Source organism: Anticarsia gemmatalis, chromosome 21 (assembly GCF_050436995.1).
Source record: "Anticarsia gemmatalis isolate Benzon Research Colony breed Stoneville strain chromosome 21, ilAntGemm2 primary, whole genome shotgun sequence".
NCBI lineage: Eukaryota > Metazoa > Arthropoda > Insecta > Lepidoptera > Erebidae > Anticarsia > Anticarsia gemmatalis.
The window spans coordinates 1,274,108-1,296,505 of NC_134765.1; the positions used below are offsets into that span (position 1 = coordinate 1,274,108).

The following is a 22,398-nucleotide window of genomic DNA, read 5'->3' on the forward strand; positions in this document are numbered from 1 at the left end:
TCTTCAGTATTCTGAAGAAATTCTTCGTTTATTATCTTTAATGAAAGACTCAATAAATAGGGCAGTTTATATCTACCAAATGAATTATATATACGTATTATATATAATATACGTTTAACACTTATTAAGGCGATTACCCGATCTCATCTCCATCACAATGCCGATCTTCATTAAGGTTTCAGTCAATTTATTATAATTGTTAACGGGAAATTAGATAAAAAAAACCTTTGCCTAAATAAACCATCTCATTAATTGATGACAACTTTACTATATACTAAGTGGCTTTAGGACATTTCGGGGATAATTTAATGGCATAATTAAATTAATAACCTTCACAAAAATCTAGAGACGAAACCAATCATTCGGTATTTGATATTAAACAGCACTATTAACATAATTGTTTCATTCAAAATAGTATAAATTGACGTTAAACATACCCATTTAATTAAATTTTAAATAGACCCTTCCCCGTTCTACTATTATTACATGAATGTGCATTGTGCAGCTATCTCTAAACACAAAACCTTTAAAAACAACATAAAATCTCTCTGCAAGAACAAAGTCACTGTTACTAACTAGTGTTAACGAATAACCAAAGCTTTTCAAAAGACTAGAATATTTAAGATCCCTGCCCGACCTTTGTTAGATCTTTCTAAAGACAAAGTAACTGAAAACAAAGGTAAAGTTGAATTAAGGACTAAAGGTTTAAATTTTCATGTGCACCTTTCATGTGTGGTGTCTGAAAATAGACTGGGTGACTGAAGTATTTTAGGCAAGTACATAATGTACCTTTTTGAATTTGCTTGCATAGAACTTAGTGTAGTTTTAGGTAACGCAATTATTTGTTCTTTACTAATTTATTCTTGTACTGCGAATACTTAAAGACTTTTCTTTTAGCGTGGGAGAAATTGAAAGAGTTGCGGTCAAATCGAAAATTAATGGAACCTGAAAATCCCCATGCTTTCAAAGTAATGGAATGGATTATTGGCCATCGTGTTTCAAATATTCAGCCATAACTAACATAGAGAAAATTTAAAAATGAACCGAACTTGACTACCTCCGTGGCGCAGTGGTTAAGGTCACCACGCCGCCGCCGCTACCACTGTGTGTTCGCTTCCCACCCGGAACAATTATTTGTGCAATCCACAAACAATTGTTTCGGGTCTGGTTGTGCTTTATGTCCGTTGTTTGTATGTTTGTAAGAGTCCCCGCTACACAAGAGCAATTATTAGTAGCAGCTGTTTTTAATTTAAGAAAAAATGATTTCCTTGACCAGTAGTGCAAACATAATTGTAAAGATAATTATATAAACAATTTGTTGTTATTCCAAATAAACTTTTATTTTTAACATTTTGTGAAGAATTTATTTTGACGTGTAAAATTAGAAGCTCGAGATCATTAAATTTAATTAACACTTTACAAAAAGCAAAAAACATAATTTTACTTCCGGTGTTTGAAATTTACATTGTAAAGTTAATTTGTCAGTTTATTTTTATTAATTTTATCCTTAAGGTAAAAAGTTTGAGGAACATGAAAAAGGCAGTTGAGACACTTGTTATTAAAATGTCAAAAATTATAAATTGAAATCGTGCATCAATTTAATTTTTTAATTAAAGTTTGTTAATTTTGTTTAAAATGAGAAACAAGCTACAAGTTGCAAATATTTCAAAGTATGAGTAAAATTAATTACTTTATTTTATCAGAAAACGTAATCTTTTCGAAAATAACTTTTTTATTGGAATCGCTTGACGTTTCGGCACCAGTAACACTAATTGTAATAAAACAATAATTAAATTTCCACCACTATCGACTACCGACAACTGGCGATCTATCGAAACAAATTGTATGAAATTCGATTCAGCGCCGCGTCATAGAAACTATTTTGGCAGTACATGTTAAATGTCAAACTTTCGATACTCGATGGTTCCAATTGTAGAAAATCTTGCTACAGTAAGTACTTTATTTTTAACTGTGATAGCGTAACGCAACAAAACACAGAAAATCAAACAGACTTTCGCAAAACAATATCGGTATACATATTAACTATATCTAAAATAAAACCTCCCACATACTGTAGCATACATCGGACCACAAACAATAGCTCAGTGTTTTTACAACGCAACAATGTACCGCAACCACACTGACAGCTCGTTATTCGTACAAGAAAAAGAAAAGAAAATGCCTCCCTTTTGTTTTGCTTCTGTTTCGAAGAAAAACGGTCCTGTTATCATGTTTATTGAACCTCGTACAATATTGTGTTGGTGCTGTTTTCGTTAGTTGGCTAGTATTGGGAACCGTTGAATGATGTAGTTGATAGATATTTTGTGAACAATTCAGTTCAGGTCTCTCGATTGGTATTTCAATATTCGTAGACTTTTTTTAACCCTTTGCTGTCCCACTGCAGGACAAGGGTCTCCTCCCAAACGAGAGGGAGGGGTTAGGTCTTGAGTGCATGTGAATGAATGTATCCAGATATTTAAAATTTAATTAATACGTATTAAGGTATAAGTTATAGCCGAGTGGTATAAGTTGACACCTCCCACGCAAGTGGTCGCAGGTTCGAACCCGAGGCAACACACCAATGACTTTTCGAAGTTATGTGTGTATTAGAAATAATTATCACATGCTCCAACGGTGAAGGAAAACATCGTGAGGAAACCTTGCATGCCTAAAAATTTGTTTAAAACATTTATTGAGGGCGTGCAAAGTCCCCAACCCGCACTTGGCCAGCGTGGTGGACTCGAGGCCTAACCCCTCCCTCATTACGGGAGGAGACCCTTGCCCAGCAGTGGGATAGTAATGGGTTAAATTTATTATTTATAAGGTCACCTAGTGACGTTATGGGGCCACTCTAACGCTTATTTTTGTAATAAATTTTATGGATAGTTAAAAGCTAGGGATCCACTGTAGAACAAAATGAAATGTCCCACAATATTCGTGGGCGACGTGTTAATTGCCACATATTATTATAATCTTCAGTTAAAAACAGAAATGTACTAGGTCAAACACAGTTGAGAGCTTTACCGTCTAAACGCAACAATACATACGCGCATATAAACAGAAATTACCCTCACATGTCCTTGAAAAACAGCCGCAAATATCAGACGGGAAGCGAAGGTATTAAACAAATTGCTTTACGTCCCGCGGCAAAAACTTTTGAAGTTCACTGTCCGAAGAATTGCGTGTCACTGCGTATTGTAAAAAATGTTGTCCCGAAAGACTTGCCTTCGTTGCGAGTTATTTAATATTTCAAATAAATGGCCTGTCTGCTTCGAGCCTAGAGGATTAAGAGAAAACATTATGTAGCAGAAGAAAATGTATTTTGTTTGTGTTATACACTCTCTTAATATAGAGGTTATGGTGTTTTTGTGGCCTTTCGGTTGGTAGAATGGCGTAATATGATTATATGAAGTGCTAGTCTGTTTGGAAAGTACGCGTGGATTAGGTTGAATGTGAAGCTTGTAGTTACGGTAGTAGATTTATTAAAATACGTGATATCATTTTAAAAATACATAAGTTTAGATGCATATTATATTTTTTTATTTGTGTACGCGTGTGTGTGTTCTCGGTATTTGTGATTATTTTCGATGGTTTAAACGTAGCGCTGAGTTTCATAAAAACTTACTTATTATAAAAGAAAACTAAATAAACGATAACATTTAAATCATTCTCTGGTCTCTGACCACGCCTTTGAGAAGAAGGCGTGATTGTATGAATTTAAATTATAATATACTTAAAGACATATTATGGAAGTGATTAACTTCCATAAGTGTATCTGCTTTATTCGATCCACATCTTTTGTGAGTCAAATCATTCCTTTTTTCTACAAACAATGAAAAAACAAGCGTAGTACCTATCTTGCAAAACCTAGTACCTAATTAAAGTGCTTACCTTACGACAAAATAATTCATACCCCTAACTTATGATACTATCAGTAGAAACAACCCTTTGACCTTACAGTAGTTAACCCTTAAACCTTCCCCTAGATACAAATCAGCCCCTAGTTTTCATGAATATAAATGTAGTACTAGATACACAATAGGTCAACGGTGAGGAGCCATTGTTAACAAGAGGTCGTAGGTTCGAACCCGGGAACAATAGACTGGGTGAAATAGGGGTGTATTATAAATGGATACTATTAGATAGTAATGTAGGGATGAATAATGATGGATGAGAATAATATGAATAGATTTTTGTCTTGTAGTATTTGTTTTATATTAAATGTTTGCTTATGTACTTAGTAAGAATAAAACAATACCTTAAGCTTGTATTATAAATGCGAAAGTTTGACGATGATTTCATTTATTTAGGTCAATCTTTTATGCAAAAATACAATACGGAATTAAATTGAATATTGTAAATAAATAGATTAGCACAGAGGATACTTTAAATCTTAGGATTTTGATACACGAACATTAAAACCTAACATTTTATAAAACTTGAGCTATATTGCATGGTTACTTATAATAAATATGCTAAACTTAAATGATTACTTATACTACCGATTAAGATCTTTATCAGGCACGAACAAAACTATATTTTATAAAGACCTCTTTCTAAAATTATGTTCTACCTAATCTAAAAGGCTGTTATACAAATTACAATATAGAGGAACTTTATCACAAATAGGTATAAAACACTACAACAATATATCATGTAGGAATTAACAAAAAACAATACGAAACATGGCCAGACCCCAACATTATGGCCGACAAGCATTTCTGCGTAATATTTTAATATTGTACAGTCAGCAACACAAGTCGATGAACGTGTTTTAGTGTTTAAAAAACCCCTTTTTGCTTCCTTTAAACTAATTTCAGCAGATTGTGCAGAACATTATATATTAGTATTTTTATGTTTTTATTTTGCCCTGAAACTTAGTTGGAATAAATTGGCCAAACGCAGCTGGGATGTAGGTTATAGTATAAGTAGTGTCTCTTAATGATTACTAACTTAGCCTTAACAAAATTGCGTTTAAACCAGCTTTTTATTTATGCTTTACTGTGTTAATACCCAGTGCGTAATTTTCAAAATCAAAATCAAATCATTTAAGTCAAATGCTGACACTTATTACTACTTAGTCAATGATACAAAGAGTGAATTTACCGCCAGTTCAGAAGGTAGGGCCAATGAGAAGACCTGGCAAGAAACTCGTGGCCACTGATTTTAATCGCTGAATGGTTTTAACAATATTTCTGTTAGGTATATATCAGTGATGATGTAAGGAGCCGCTACCAACACTACCGAACACATTGGTCATTACATAATAATCAAACTATTAAGGTGCTAATAAACAGATGTCAAATAATATTGGAATTTATAAATACATACCTATGTATTTCATGCCAAAATTTCTTTTCACACTAGATACGGGTTTATTTTAAAAAAATGTACTGAAGCAATATATTTCAGCAAGTTTTCAGCGGTTTCTTTTGATAACTGTACTGGTAGTAAACGAACACATTTGTTTTATAACACAAATAACGGCTGTAACTCACGGTTCGAGCAAACCCCAAGAGATTTATGTACTTCGGCTTATTTCGCTGTTTTCACTATATTTCTTCAAAAAGTAATTTATTATAGTAATTTGTTTTTAAAATGTATATTGTGGGTAGTAATATTTTAATGGATTATTTTTACCCTAGTTTCTGATCGCGACTTCGTCTGGTTGAATAGATTTGCCGGGATAAAAAGTGTTATATTATATGTTATAAGCTATCAGTGCACAAAATTTTCTTATAATCTGTTATGTGTAATATCTGTAATTTTTTCATAAGAGTGTAACAAACACACATACATCCCTTCATATTTACAAACTTTCTCATTTATGACACTATAAGTAGCAATTATTACTGTGGGCGTTGATATTTAAACACTTTGTTTTGACCTCGGCTCTGGCCACATAGAAGTTTAGAATTTCTTTGTCAGTCCCCCGAAAATGCTCTACTACTCTAAGAAGTTTAATCAAAATTAGCTCAGACGTTTAGTAAAAAAAGAACAACTGAGAAGAGAATTTCGCTTTTATAACTTTATTGGTTGTTTTATGATGATGAACTTTCTTGCTAAAATATGTAGGTCGTGAAACAGGTATCCTTCAATTCGTGTTTAAAAAACATCTTAAAGGTTAAAAGCTAAAATCTGTTCATCATGACTCATCATGGGAAAATATTTTTATGGGCTAAAACATTTTTTCAGGTCATTTTAAATGCTTAAAAAAATAAACAGTATTCTTATAATGAATATTATATTCTTAAAATAATCTAACTGCGACTGTATAAGCGGGTATGTTTTCAAAAAAGAACTCTGTCACCCTAACTTTACCCTAACAAATTATCGCAATTTGATCAGCAGTTTAGTCGCAAAAGCATAACAAACACACAGTCACATTAACTTTAATAATATTAGTATGAAACCAAGTTCAAAATTATCAAACATTCCCAAATTCCCGCTGCATATTCCCTGCAGTTCCCAAAATCTAATTCAAGACAGATTGGAACTAAACCACAACTACGGTAACTCAAAGGAAAACAGTTTAAACTATGGTTTAACTGCTTTGACAAAACCGACTATAGTTATAGTACGACAACTTGGTAGAGAGCCTTGTATGCAGTGTTTGTGGCTGGCAGATATGTACGAAGTTTCGGATGCAGAGCTTAAATGACCCGCTGTCTTACGTGGCCTCTTAGATACAAGTCCTTTTTTTTACTACACAGAATTCTTAATTACATACATACATACATAAATAACATCACGCGTATTATACCCGAAGGTGCAAGCAATGGTACATAAAATACACGACCGTTTTGCTATTAGCAATGTTAGTCCCATGTAATAGGAGGCGAGCCTATTGTCATATACCGGGTATGTTATCAAACCCCGGACGACTATTTATATATAACACCTATACTAAATGGTTAAAATATGGTTTGAAGATTTCTTAGGAAGTGTAGAGGAGCACTAAGAGACGATGAATGATTTTCTGAAACTCTACCTCAAAGGAGGTGAAATTCCACATGGAAGAAGCTACGGGTGGAAAGCTAGTCTAATATAAATTAGTAAAAGGGTAATAGCACTCTGTCCAACCTAGGAATCAAACCTGGACCTCGTGTTTAGCAATCGGAGGCACTACCAACCGCAAAACAGAGGCATTTTTAAGTTTTAATAACAATTTAGATAAATCGGGCAAGGGCTCTGAACTAAGTTGTCGGTCTATAAGCCTAGTCTAAACTTGTAAATTAGTTGAAATTGTTGCACTGTGTTTAACGTTTATTAAAACAGTTGTAGCTTGTTAGCTTTGAAGTCTGGTCTGTTTCTGAATTTACTGAAAACAATTTTGCTACCTACTTGTTTATATTAAACTACATGGTTTCTCATTAACTCTATAAATAGATATGCCTGTAGGTTGAATATAAAGGCGTAGTATTCTATCTTTTTAGAATACCTAGACAAGAAATACCTAGGAATTGTGGAATCTGAATGAGAACAATAAAAATTAACAGTAGTCAGGAGCTCGAATGTCTGACAAACCGGGGAGTATCGTGTTATTACACAGGTAACCGAGTTGTGGAGATCAGATAGGCAGTCGCTCCATATAAAATACTGGTATTTAGTGGCATCCGGTGAGACTGAAAGCCGACTCCAACATAGTAAGAAGAAAGACTAGGTCCAGTACAGAACCAAGAAGCAATTTTTACACATTAAAACTTATAAAATTAAATTACCGTACATAGTCACTGTCAATACTGTAAGACTAATAATACAGTTTTATTTGTCTTATCACTCATAGAAATCTTCCTAACAGTAAACTTTACCTACTAATTACAATTCATCACACTACCGTGGCGTAAAGCTTTGAAACTAAGCTTGCCTAAGCACTAAACACTAGGCTACTCCCTCGGGACCTCTTAGAGTCTGAGAGCTAAAGCCTAGGGTAAAGACACGTGGAGATTTATACACGTGTCCTAAAGACGTATCATGAGAAATAAATTTCTACGATTTTTTAGTATTCTACGCTTGTTAATCTATCTTCTATCTTAATCTTTATGCTGCCCAATTCATTTTGTAGCAATTTGGTTTATCTATCTTTTTTTTACTTATTTCGAAATAGACTAAAGTCGTTAAAGTTTGTCATATATATTTTAAAAGATTAGCAGAACTTTAGTTAGTTTTCTGCATCTTTTAATGTTAACACTTGTGACAAATATTTGTGTGATCAGCTCGAGTAAAAAGCTTGGTTATAAATGTTCCCATATGTATTTAAAAGTATATAAGTATGTTTATCAATTATTTGGTTAACATAGTACAAGCTCTGCTTAGTTTGGAATCAAACTACCGTGTGTGAGTTGTCCAGTGAAAATTTTAATTAAATATAAAATTTAATATAATATTAAAATTTTATTGAATTTTTTAATGGTTAATAAAATTATCAAAGCTTAGGATTTAGTTTGATTTTATGAGTAGGAAACATAAAAGTTACTCAAAAATGCTATCATTTCTTTACGTTTCACGCTCCGCTATGCTCTCCCTATATCTATAAACACAGCGTCACACAAAGTAAGTGCACTACTCCTTGAACAAGTTCACAACTCACACTGAGAACTACTTGTGCGAAGTTTTCTAATTATTTTCATTACAACTTGTTAGTTATACCTAGACTTAATGCTCTTGTACGTGTTTAATTAAAATAAGAAAGTTATGAAAATGCATCATGTTTTTTAATGCAAAGAAAGTTTTTAAAGATCCGGGCTTTTCCCTGTTCTTTTTTCTCCAAATCTTTTTCTTGTAATTTAATCTACAAATAACAATCCTAATCATAGAAAAACAAGAAACATTGATACATTTATCGCGTGTATTTCTAACGAACAACAAAACCCACAAAAACGAAACACAAAGAAATGATTACTAAATGAGGTAAAATAATATTCTTTAACAAAAAACTTGCTTAGTGTACTTAAATATTATCAAAATGTAATGATATTGGTTAAAATATATAAATACCACCCAAAGTCCGCACAAAAAGTATCGAAACATTATCGTCTTAATTATATTTGTAATCAGACATTTATATATCCATACATACCAATTTTATTCATGCTTATGTCTGTTTGTTAGGTTTTGACGTCTAAACAACTAAATCGATTTTGATAATAATTTACATGGAGCTCCCGCTCGAACATGAGCTAAGTTATTGTATTTGCCAAGGTTTTTTTCAAAATAGATAGATCCCTATAAAAGTTTTTTATTTACCCAAAATAGTACGAGTGGAGCTGCACGGGTTAGTTAGTCAAAAATAATTAACTACTCTAGCGACTTTACCAAAAAAATATTTCAAACTCGGCAAGGGCGACACGATTTTATCAAAAACCATACCTACATCCTGTACTGTACCTATCTAATTACATCACAATATCTACCTTATATAACGAGGTTGAATGTATTTAATTATGTATATATGTAAAATTACATACAAAAAACAGAAACATTCACAAAGCTTTCCGAATCAGTATAATCCGCACTTATTTGAATACGGGTCCGCGTTCAGAATTAGGACAAAACCAAATTACATGCAAATATAACGAGTAACCAACGAACTACGGGCATAATACAAATTGCGTGTATTTAAAGCTATTTATACAAACATATTATGACGAAATGAGGGTGCATTTCGTACACCTCTACTTGCACCTTCGGAATAGGGTCTAAGAGGCATGAAATTATGTATGTATGTACATATAATATTACACTTGGATCCCATGGATTTACCCGGAAAATAAACAACTTCACTAGTAAAAACAAACACTACGAACGTATTGGGTAAAATAATTAATCTCTTTGTGCATTCGTTTTGAATAAAATTTAATGAAAATCGAATCATTAGTTTCAGTGTCTTCGGTAATATCGAACACGTGAGGTTGTTATTCAAAATGCTGGATTACTTTCAACTAAAATTTCTCGAAACCTAACTGCATATATTCAATACTAGTAGAGGAGAAGAAGGATAATTAAATTATATAATTAGAATTCTCGATGTACTTACTACTCTTTAAAATGTTACAAGAAAGAAGATTATATTTTTTAACCTTTCTATGTTCGCCACAAAAGTATTATTTCTTCATATTTGACCAATAAACTGTATATTCTACTTATGCATCTAGTACAATATTTGTTTACAACACAATTTGTACAGCTACATTTTAATTAATTAACCAACGAAGTTTTAGTAACATTTAGTAACTGATAACATTAAGTTTCTCAAAGTTTAACTTTGAACTGAGAGTAGCGAAACAAGAAGCGAGACTCATTGCAAAATATATTAATTAACTGTAAAACTTATACGGTCTGCAACTTTTTCTGAAAAAAACTTATTTTTCATTTTTGTCAGCTAGCCGCGCGCGCCTTCGCCCGCTTGAAAAAATTTCCCGGCGTAAAAAGTATCACCTATCAGAGTACCAAATTTCGTTATAATCGGCCTAGTAGTTTTTTTTTAGAAAGAGTAACAAACAAACATACACACATGCACTTTCGCATTTATAACATATATTAGGATTATAGTAGAATTTTATTAAGTAATCTTTGACATTATAATTGCTGCAGTCAAGCTAATAAAAGACTGATCTACAGCCAGACCGCAGACGGCAACAGCAAACTGCAGCAACCGCGTCACAAGGCGGCATTTGTCGTCGGAATTGTACTACCTGCAGTTGCAGCGAGTATTCTAAGGATACCTTTGATAACTACTATCTCCAAAATTCATTACTATGACAAACATTTATTATGTCTATACTTATTTTAGGTGCCAATAATTGGCAATACACATGCAGATTTTTTTACCGTTAATAATCTATTAATAATTTATGATTATGCAACTGGTTATAAGTACCTTTATTTTTAATTAAAGAGTCATTTAAAATATTTTGAAAATCGCTCTAAGCATTACTAAGACCCAACTTAAGTTTCTCAAAGCTATAGTATTACAAGAAGTTTGGTAAAGGTCTCTCAACATGATACTTAGTTTAGTGGGCTATCTTATTACATAGCCTTTGTGTGGTGAACGAAGGTTTGTACAGAAATATTGTGGAAATCCTATCGCTTTTGATTATAAAATGTCAGAGCTTCAGTGAAATAGGAGCGGGTGAATGGAATTTCTTAGAAATGAGACAATATAAATACTTAGAACTGAAGTTTCATGGGAATTGTTGAGGCTATTTCTGCTTGAGATATTCGTAGCTTTTTACCTGTAATAGGGTTGTAAATAAATGTAGTCAGTTCCTATTATTTAAGGTAGATAAATCCAGTGGGAGTCGAACGTTAAAATATAAAACGCAAAGGATAAGTGCTAGCGGTAACATATTTTTTTGTTATAATGCAAAATAATTATAAATTTTAGATGTCAGAAAGTATGTTCAAACTAGTTATTTTTATATTACGCATCTTTGAGTTTTTGTTTATTGTCTTAAAAGACTATAATTCTTACTTGTATCATATGGGCCTAATCGTACTAACATACCAGCCAACTCTTGATACATAAACGTAAAATAATCAGATAATGACTCGACCCCTTGTATCATAGCTTTCTAAAACAAAAAGATGTACCTAATTCGTATTGTGAGATACTCAATATTACAGACTGTATAAAATCGCGGTACAGAACTTTCCAACTAGCTAAAGAATCAATACTTACCTCATTTTCTATTTTTACAAAACTCTGATAGTTGACTTGTTTCTAATTGATCTGTGAAAGGTCACATGTCGCAAGTGACCTTTCCTTTGACATTTTTCCAACAGCATCCAAGCAAATGTAAATAGGGATGGAAACAAACTTACTTAGTTCTTTTGTTCAGTTCAAGTTCAATATTGACCGTTGAAGCATACAGACGTGCTCTTATGCATTATTTAATATAGTTTATAATATATTGACCTCCTTTAGAATTTAATTGTGTAGTGCGTTGACAATGCAAGCTTGCAAATTCCATCGTTAGTAATGAGTTTATAAGTTACGGGTACGTGTATAATAGATAGAAATACTAAAATGGAGAACAGCCCCTGCACCCCGAGTAGGTCGCCTCAACACTCCACTTCCGTGTCTCTTGAAGTGGTGTCTACAGCAGAGTTGCAGAGATGGATGACGACCATTGAGACATATTTGAATGAAGTGTGCTCCATATCCACCGAGGGTAAACTAAACTCGGATCAAAAGCTAAAAATCTCAAACTTATGTCGCAAAGTTGGGAAAGGAACGTCTGAAATGGCGGTTCGGTATCAGTCGCTGAAGCAGCAAGCCCTGGACTTATCAAGTAAGAATGAAGCTCTGAAAGAAAAGTGCGACCTGACAGAACATATTATTGCACTCAAGCAGACGGTCCAGGAGTCATCGACCGTTGGAAATGTTTCGTTTGCCGATATGGTCAAAAAGGGAGCTAATAGTTTTGTTCGACCCGCTAACCTCAGCTCTGTCGCCGTATACCCGAAGGATAAACAGAAATCTAGCGACGAGACGAAAAACCTTGTACAAAAAATAATTTGTCCGGAACAAATGAAGTTGAAGGTGCGCGGACTGCAGAAAACGAAAAACGGAGGCGTTATAATTAGCACGGAGACAAAAAATGATGCCGAAAAGTTGAAACAAGCCGTGCAACAATCTACGTTTGGACTCACAGCCGATGAACCCCAAAAGCGCAAACCTCGGATTGTGATCGTTGGGGTTCCCTCCGCAATGCCCGAAAAAGAGGTTTTTGCCTGCATATTCGAACAAAACATAGCCGAGAAAATTCCATCTTTGACACTAGAAACCTTTTTGACCACATGCAAGTTAAGCCACAAATCCGGCAGGAAAGATGCCCCGAACTGTAATTATATAATTGAAGTCCCTGCTAATATTCGCAAGGCTCTCATCACTCAGACTCGTATATTCATAAACTGGACCTCTTGTCTTGTTAGGGACTTCACACTTGTAACTAGATGCTACAAGTGCCAGCAGTACGGGCATGCGGCAAAATCTTGCCGTGAAAGTCACACCATTTGTGGACACTGTGCGGCTACGGGACATAAAATAGACGCTTGTATAATGAAGCATACCATGGAGCCTAAATGCGCTACTTGCACACGTTACAATAAGCCCAATAAACACCAAACAGGAATAGCAGAGTGTCCCGCTAGAAAAGCTGCTGAACAGAGATACATCAACTCTGTTGATTATGAGGGTGCATAGGCGTTTAATTAAGTTATTTTTCGTAATAATTATGTGTGTGAACTTTGTACTTCATTATTATATTACTTCATTTTTCACCAATGTAAACATTCCATCAAACACTACTGACCCACTTACATTCGATTCCTTAGTTAGCAAATTTCTGAACTGCGTCATTAAATGCTTGACCTAGATTTTTATTTTTGTTTCAATATACATGTTTCGTTACTTAAGTTACATATTAGCATATTTTGTCATTTTTATATAATGATAGTGTATGGGTCCATTATAATCTTTATATTAACATAGTACTGCAATAATTGTGTTATCAAAGACTCTGACGGCCTTGTTCTCTGTCTCACCGTAACACAGGTACAAACCTAGCACGGGAGCTGGGGAATAATGTCTTGTTGGTCTGGAGTATGATACAGTTTTGTAGTGCTATCTAAACTTTACTTTGCCAGAAATTTTAACTATTATTATTTAATATCTAAATATTGTATAAGTAAATTTTTGTTTTTTATCAATAACGCTCGCCGTATCTAAGAGCCTGTGATACAGGATTTATTTATCCTAATACAGGCTCCCTATGTTTTTATTATGTACCTACCTAATATTCTAACTATAAGACTTATATTAAACTTTATGTATTAATTTATTTGAATAAAAAAAATTGAAATTGTTCTTTGGAATTGGGAATTTGTTAGAAGTTTTGATTGAAGAGAGTGGCAAAACAGTGGACGTTACAGACAGTAGATAGATTTTTTAAACAAGTATTCGTTTTGATTATTTGCTATAATTCCCAGAAAATCTAAAGTATTATAAATGTCATGACCTAAGCTAAAAGTATGCCTAAAATCGTTTGCCTTTCTGTTGTCGATACTTTTACGGAAAGTAACTTACTATTAACTAACTTACGATTTTCTACCACTATCAACAACCGACAATCGACTGGCTACCGAAAAATTTTGCACGCAAATTTTATCAGCGCCTCTAGCGGGCTCCTTAGGAACTATTTTTGCAGTACGTTGTAAATGTCAAACTCCCGATGCTCGACAGTGCCGACTGTAGAAAATTAGAGATCAACAATTTCAACGATACAAAAAAGTGTATAGTCAAATTCTATATCTTATAAAAGTATTACTTAATACATAGTTTCCGATATTCATGAGAAATCTTTTGTATTTGTTTCAGAGATGACTAGGTGCCGTGTAGCGGCGTGCGTGGCCGCGCTGGCGGCGGTGAGCTGCGCGCTGCCGCACACCGTGCTCGCGCTCGACCTGAACCGCTTGTATGGACATCATACTAAGCGCTCTGGTGAGTAACACACTAACAAACATTTGTCACTCTTAAAAGGCTAGGGTAAAGTGTCGTAATTGGGCCCCGTGTCCAGTAGAGGCATCGCCATGGATAGGGAGTGCTGCTGAACCCTTTCGTTTGGCAAAGGATAAGACGATATATGCAGAGCTGATTGGCAACCATCTCTAGTTGGAGAGGCACTTTAAGAAGAATGGAAAATGTTTCTTGGGCATGCTTTTGATGCAAGCGCTGCCTGTATGACTTGCCGTAAATCTTGTAAGATAGCGGCGACTTGCCTTAAAACCATTATTTCTTCTATTATTAATATTTTTAACCAAAAAACAATTACAATACGTTTTACGTATAGATTAATTGCGCACCTAGTAATGACAGACGTACGAAGTCCTTTTTATTAAGACTTAGACACTTAAACTGCTTTTAAAAGCCATTTAACACTAACAGTCGGAACCTATCAAACAAAAAACACACGTTTTATCCTAAAAAATCTCTAAAATACTGCACAATCACCATCCAACCCTGGAAATTGACACATGTCAATTACAAACTTGGTTTAGCCACAAACTAACAACTGTGCTCTAGGCCACGCCAATCATACACAAAGGTGTCGTTTGAAACTGTGACTTACGGCATAAAGTTTAAGGTCAAAGTTTGTGCAACACTGTATTGGAAGTTATGACGTATGAGGTGGTAAGCTTTTGTGAAACTGTCAAACGTGGTGAAATAGAGGCTGCATTGGAAATTGTGATTTATTGACGTAAGTTTAAGGTTAAAGTTCGAATAGTGAAAAGGTTTCAAAGTTATTGAATGCTTTGATTGAATTTTCACTTTATTCAATATCGTAGCTAGCTGTTTGCAATGATAGAGAGCTTTGCTTAGTGCCTAGACCTCAGGGAGTAACTTTGTGAAGTAAATTTAATAAATCTACGCACGTAATCGTTTGTACTGCGTGCTTAGCCTCCTACGCTAAGATATAAGTCGCTCTAGGCGCTAAGGCAAACTGTCTGTCAGCATCTAGCTTAAGGGAATTCTTGATTAATTTGAAGTTTACATACTACTATAGAACTTAGTTAATCAAAGGAAAAACTAATTGTTTTCAAGGTTCCAGGCCTTAAGGATAAAAACAGGACTATATACTTAACTAAGATTCTTCTGTCCGTCTGATCGTCACCAAATTTTATATATCTCATGAAATGTGTGTGTGGTGCTGAAATGCCGATCCAGTGAATGCAATACCATAAAAAGGAATTCAAAGCAAAAAATCTTTGCAGTCCATACGCTTCAATTTCGACACAGTGAACGTGCAGCTTAAATTAGTATCAATACAACATAGAGTTCTAGACAGAACATAAATATTCAACAATCACACTTTATACTGTGTAAATAAGTATTGAAAATGTAAATCTGATGACAATCATTCAGATTGCCGTCAAATACCAATCGTTAGCACCCTAATTTAGGATATTTAGTGTCAAAACTAGATACCAATCTGACATGTTTATACACTAAAATATGATATTAATAGAGTACCCAATAGACTAATCTATTGGTTTTAAAGACTATAATTTAGAAATAATAAATAGGTCTAATCTAGATTACCTATTATTATTGATAGTGTAAACGACTGTCGATCACGAAGTTATAGGTGCATGAAGGTGAGGTGCATGAAAGGCCGTTCTTAGTAACGCAGTATTATTAGATTTGATTTCTATTCGGATAGCCGAGTGGTACAAGTTGACACCTCCCACTCAAGTGGTCACAGGTTCGAACCCGAGGCAACACACCAATGACTTTTCGAAGTTATGTGTGTATTAGAAATAATTATCACTTGCTCCAACGGTGAAGGAAAACATCGTAAGGAAACCTTGCATGCCTAAAAATTTGTTAAATACATTTATTGAGGGCATGCAAAGTCCCCAACCCGCACTTGGCCAGCGTGGTGGACTCAAGGCCTAACCCTTCCCTCATTACGGGAAAGGGCCCTTGCCCAGCAGTGGGACAGTAATGAGTTAAATTTATTCTATTCGGATACTTTCAATACAGCAGTTGCCTACCCGTCAAATCAGCTACTCTTTATGAAATGTCAAAAACACATTTTGACGAAGTGACGTCACATTGCAGATTTTCGTTGATATCAAATGAGTGTCTAATAAAATGTTTTAGTTTGTAATAATTACAATTTCAACATTATTTACGAAAAGAGCTACATAACCTGAACATTTTAGATGAACCTTTTACAAGTTCGAGTTTAATAATTTGTCGTTAACCCAGGCAACTACTCAATTATAGTCATGAAGTTTTAGTTAATTAAAAAGAAGAGAGAAGAAGAAGAGGTTTGATTCGTTGATCCTACGAATATAATATACCTGGACTCATTGTATTCTGCCCATTTCCTCGTGTATACCCATTACAGACCTATTATTTTATAAGGTTTTCTCAATATCAACTTAACAATACCACAATAAATAAATTTCAAATCGCGGTGGAGATTTTATTACATGTACAAAAGACTATTAAAAACAAATCTATTTCTGTTTCTCATTATTGTCATCGTGTGTTATTTTGAAGACAGTGTCATCTTGCTAACAATAAAACAAAAGTTATATTTCAAAGACTACATTTTATCAACTGGTCTAATTATATCAGTCCTTCGGCTAAATGTAACATTTTTCTTCTCAAAATGTCCGAAATGTCCTGTCAATCATTACTTCGAGGGTTTTTATCGAAATGTTACCCAATTATAATTTAATTGACTCAGTTTGTACCAAATTGAGACTCTTTGAAAGAATTGACGTTTATCTTATTTTATACTTACCCAAGTTGTTATAAAGCCACCCCACTTTTAAAATGAATATTTTTTTAATTGACTAAAATTGAAAATTTTTATTAGTTTTTTTAGATCTATGTTGTACTAGCTGACGATAAATGGTCTATCTAACACTGAAATAAATTTTCAAATCGGACCAGTAGTTCCTGAGATTAGCGAGTTCAAACAAACAAACAATCAAACAAACAAACAAACTCTTCAGCTTTATAATATTAGTATAGATTTGAAAGAAAGTGACGAAGCTTTTCTCCAGCAGAAATTCAGTAAAAAGACTCCCCTCTTTCTTTCAAAACTTACTTTTGTTTAATTTTGGCTGCCTCCGTGGATCAGTGGTTTAGGTCGACACGCTGCTACCATGGCGTCGGCTTCCCACACGGAGTTGTCCGTTTTTGTATGTTTGTAAAAAGTCCCCGCGACACAAGAGCAATTCTTAGTGCGGGAGTTGTATTGAAAAAAAGGAGTAGATAGCTATATTCAAGTCAGCATATTATTAAAAGTGGATTGCATATAACTGGTTCACATAACTATTAATAGGTACGACATACTATACTGCTTCCACATTCTGTATTCTAAACAATAAAATCGATAAAAAAGAGCTACAAAACTACGTACACCCGCAAAAAAAGACCTAAAATGTGTATCGCAAACGTTTCAGTGTACATATTTGTTTATTCGATAGCGAGTACATATTTCATCGGTCCGTTGAGTGCATGTAGTTTTATCTGAACGTTGTGTGTTGATACAACGTTGTGATTGGTTCATCGCTGGAGGTCAACGATATTTGTTTGATGCATGCAAATATTGCGATGGAGTGAGTCTATTTGAGCTATATGAAAATGTAGCTTTAAAAAACTAATAGTGTTTTTATTGGGTAGTAGCATCAGAAGTTTTTAAAGATATATGAACACACTGCTGACTGACTGACTGACTAACTGATGGACAACATCTGAAACCACTTAGCGTAAAAAGTTGAAATTAAGTATGAGCATTGAATGAAGAGAGGATTTTTGGAAACTCCCAGATATCAATAGAATAGCTTGTTAAATTCCTTGCGGGTAAAGCCGCGGGCGGAAAGCTAGCCCGAAATAATAAAACAAACAAGACTACACTTAATGAACAAAGTATATTATTATTATTTAGAAATATGTATTATATTATTTGCAAATAATAACATATTAACTGACCAGTTGGGCTCTGGTCACATGCAAATTTAACGCGACTCTACGCTACATTTCATCAAACACAAACATGGTTCAGCAGTTAATCCGTGAAAGCGTAAGGCCCTTCTCCCATTACGATACTTGTAGGGTACGATACTCGAGTATAATACTAGTTGGATACATGTTCGCTACCCGATGCTCGCATATTATGCAACTTAAAAGTTACTAAATTCATCATTTGTGCAAACTCGTTTTTTGTAGACTGACGTTATGTCGAGCGACTCCAGTGACGATGAAGCTCTTGCAGTTTTTTTGTTCTCAATTTCTCACAGTTTCTATAGCACCTAGGAGCTGTGAGGAACTGAGGAACTACCTATATTATCAAATGTTAGATTCTGTCAAACTTGAAACGTGGTGGAACTATATAGTTCCGCGAACATGTTTCCTGAACATAGTTCCAATTAGGAAATGAATGATTCCATGTTCAATCCGCTCCCGAACATGTTAAGCGCATGTCTACGCGAGACGCGACGCACAAGCGACCAACACGGCGGGTATCGCGAGACTAGTCGCGAACGCGTAGAATACCAGTATCGTAATGTGAGAGTCTCCATACAAATGTATGTGAGATACTTCGTGGCGACTAGTCTCCGAGACTAGAGTCGCGCGGGCGTATCGTAATGGGAGAAGGGCTTAAGAGACAGACTTGCATTTAAGTATTAATTTTAGTATTGAATACAATTTTCTTATATTCCTTGTACTAGTACTATATTATTATTCTCCTTGTATTTCAAATACAAACCTAACACAGAACAAGAATAGAAATCTAAAGAAAATGACTTCAATATATCTCACAAATGTTCATTCCGGGATGTAAGAAATCTCTCCTCATACATACATAATATTAAAATACATAAACTTGAACTCGGCAGTGAGGAAGCTAACATGTACAATTATTATATGTTTGTATGTATGTATGTATGTGTGTATGTATGTATGTTTGTATGTACTGTTAACAAACAAATTGGTAATTTAACTTCTGAAGTTCTAATTGAATTGTGTTGAACAAAGCTGTACTTGTAAACAATTTGTGGGTTATATTTGTGTGATAAATAAAAAAATAAAAGGGGGTTAATGGAGTTGAGGGTTGAAAGAGATAATGAATTGGAGAAAACATTTTCAGGCTCTTAGTAATAGTGTATGAGGTCCAGACCATGATGATGATTTCCACACAGAATCAACATTTCGTTACGGAATTAACCATTTGGCGTTGCGTACAAGTTAGCTGACTTAAAAATAATAAATAATATATCTGTAAAAGGCCATTAAAGCCTGAAATAATGAATGAAAAAGGGAAAAACAAGTAGAGTAGTAATATGCGATTTTCTGCAACTAAAAAGAATGAGTTATTTAGTTTTCCCAGCAGACGGTATTCCATTAACTTATATCTAAATGGATACAGTTGTTTTATTCCAACTATTTTTGCAGTTATGAAGAATGCGAAAAATTCATGAATTTGTTCAAGCATTTTGTTTGCGAACTGTACTTACGTGTGCGTAAAGGTAAATAGCTTTTTGTGGTGCCCTTAGCTTACACGTATTTGCAGTGAAACATATTTTGTGGGAAACAATAAGACAAATAAAATGTTTGATGAGATTGAATCAATTTTGTAAGAGAATTTACAAACATACAAATATAGACCCGAAAGCAGTAGAAAAATTCTAAAGAATAAGAAATTAAAGAACAAACAATTACTAAAGAATTATCATAAAGAAAACCCTAGATAGTCAAATCAGTCTAGCCTTTCTTTTAACTATGTTGGAGTCGGCTTCCAGTTTCACCGGATGCAGCTGAATACCATTATTTTACATGGAGCGACTGCCTCCACAACCCAGTTATCTGGGTAGTAACACGATGCCCTTTGGTGACACTGGTTGCCAAGCTTTCGAACTGACTGGTAACGATTATCAGTGATCTTTGACAATAACAACCGAAACCCACATAATGAAGCAGTTTGGTTTTATTCTGCCTAGCTTCAAAGTAGTGAAATGACAATCTTACTGTGCAAAAGTACAGTCACACTGAAAATACCAAACCATTTGATTTCTCAAAAAGTCTCAACAATTAAAACATTCCGTTTTACATACAAATGAAATACAACGAAAAAAAGGCATCAAGATTTTACCGAAAAGCTACAAATTTTACTTTCACGGTGTTAATTTGTGTGTAAAACGAACATAAATTATTCAGTTCTCTCAGTTAACAGACTAACGATTCCTTTGCATATTGAGAATTGAGATGATTGTACACTGTATTACAAATTAATGTAGAGAACATTTTTGGGTTGAAAATATCGTCTGAATTCTTGCATGTAAGGTATGGGCAAAATAAGTAAATAATTTAACGTTTTTTAAATTGTCGCAACTTGGGAGGCTACGAAAGCCTTATTTTCTCGATGATTCGGCCAACTTTTTGCGGTCTCCACTAGGAATCGGGCTAATCTTATTAGAAGAGAAGACCCTCGTGTTTGCAACCATAATATGTTCATTTTTTTTGGACTACTACGTGATGAGGATTGGGTTTTGAGATGTCTAAAATCATTTTAGTTATTTTAATAAACTACGTTTTTCTTTATTTTACTTTACTTAACTCGTCGAATTATATCCTAGCCATTCTAACTGAATATATTTTCTTTGTATTACTAAAGTTTTAGAGAATTGTAAGACACCAAGCTTATGAGTAAACAACGAAATTCGTAAGTAAAAAAACCTTTGCATAAATAAACTTCCTCAATACTACGTAGCAATAATGTCCTAAGGTTTATGACGTCACAGAACAATAGGAAAGGACCCTAAGGACCATCGGAATACTTAATGAGACTAGGTTTTCCCCGTAGCTTTGTACATCACGTAATAGAAACCGCTTGGGAATCAACTCGAGTTATTTTCCCTCCAAAATAAGGCAGAATAGAAAATGTTTGATTTATTTAAATTTTATAAAGGTTACTTTTGTAGGCTTGAAATAGTATCGATTTTTTTGTGTTAGGATTAAATTGAGAAAGTAATATATCTAGACTATCGAGAAATTACAAGTTTTACATATTTTAGCGCCGTTTCTTTATTGGTACGACTTCCTGTAGGTATATTTTGATACTATATTACAAATTAAGATTTCTTTAAATGCAACTATCCGTATGTCTGTTGTTACTCTTTCACTGCTAACTTGATTAACTGAATTTGTTGAAATTTAGCATGGAGGTAGTTAAAAAAACGGGGTGGCACAAGCTGCTTTATTTCAAAAATCAACCCCTAGATTCTTTTGTTTGGTAACCCGTATCATATGTGCTAACAAAGCCTTAAAACAAATCCTTCCTATTTATTCAAATGTGTAACAGAAAGAATCCGTTGTTTACATGTCAATAAATAGGATGTTTCTTTGATTTATTTTGTTTGATATATCTGATATGATTGGTATTTGTCGTATTTTGTGTAAGATTAATAGCTGTTCATTTTACTGAAAATATAGGAATATTTTCAATTACATTTGATATCTTTCCAATCATAGAGTTTTATCAATTACAATTTCAATTTTATCAATTTCAAAATTAAAAAAACTGATTTTAGTAATCTTTATTCTTTATTCTTTGGAAGTTTTCTGAAAAACAGACTACGATACATTTAGTGCAATTGTTTTACAATCAACTACATTTTGGTACTAACTTCTTATATTTAGTGTCAAACCTGACTTATAAATAACAAAAATAAAGCGGTGTTACATTTACATCAAAAATACGCAACAGACTGGTCAAGTAAAGATCATCAGCACAAAAAATAGCACACACCCTACACAGCACATACAAACACCATATCAAAACATGCCAAATTCACCTCTATCCCATTGGCATAAGG

General features: G+C 34.0%; 1 protein-coding gene across 1 annotated transcript in view; it reads left to right on the top strand.

Annotated features, from left to right (window-relative positions):
• Nucleotides 1–22,398, top strand: part of LOC142982270 (IDLSRF-like peptide) — a 114,151-nt gene that overhangs the window by 62,005 nt on the left and 29,748 nt on the right. Inside the window, exon 2 of the mRNA XM_076128694.1 lies at nt 14,381–14,503. Coding sequence (XP_075984809.1) covers nt 14,383–14,503 — 121 coding nt within the window. The 5' untranslated portion in view covers nt 14,381–14,382. The remainder of the gene's footprint in view (nt 1–14,380; nt 14,504–22,398) is intronic.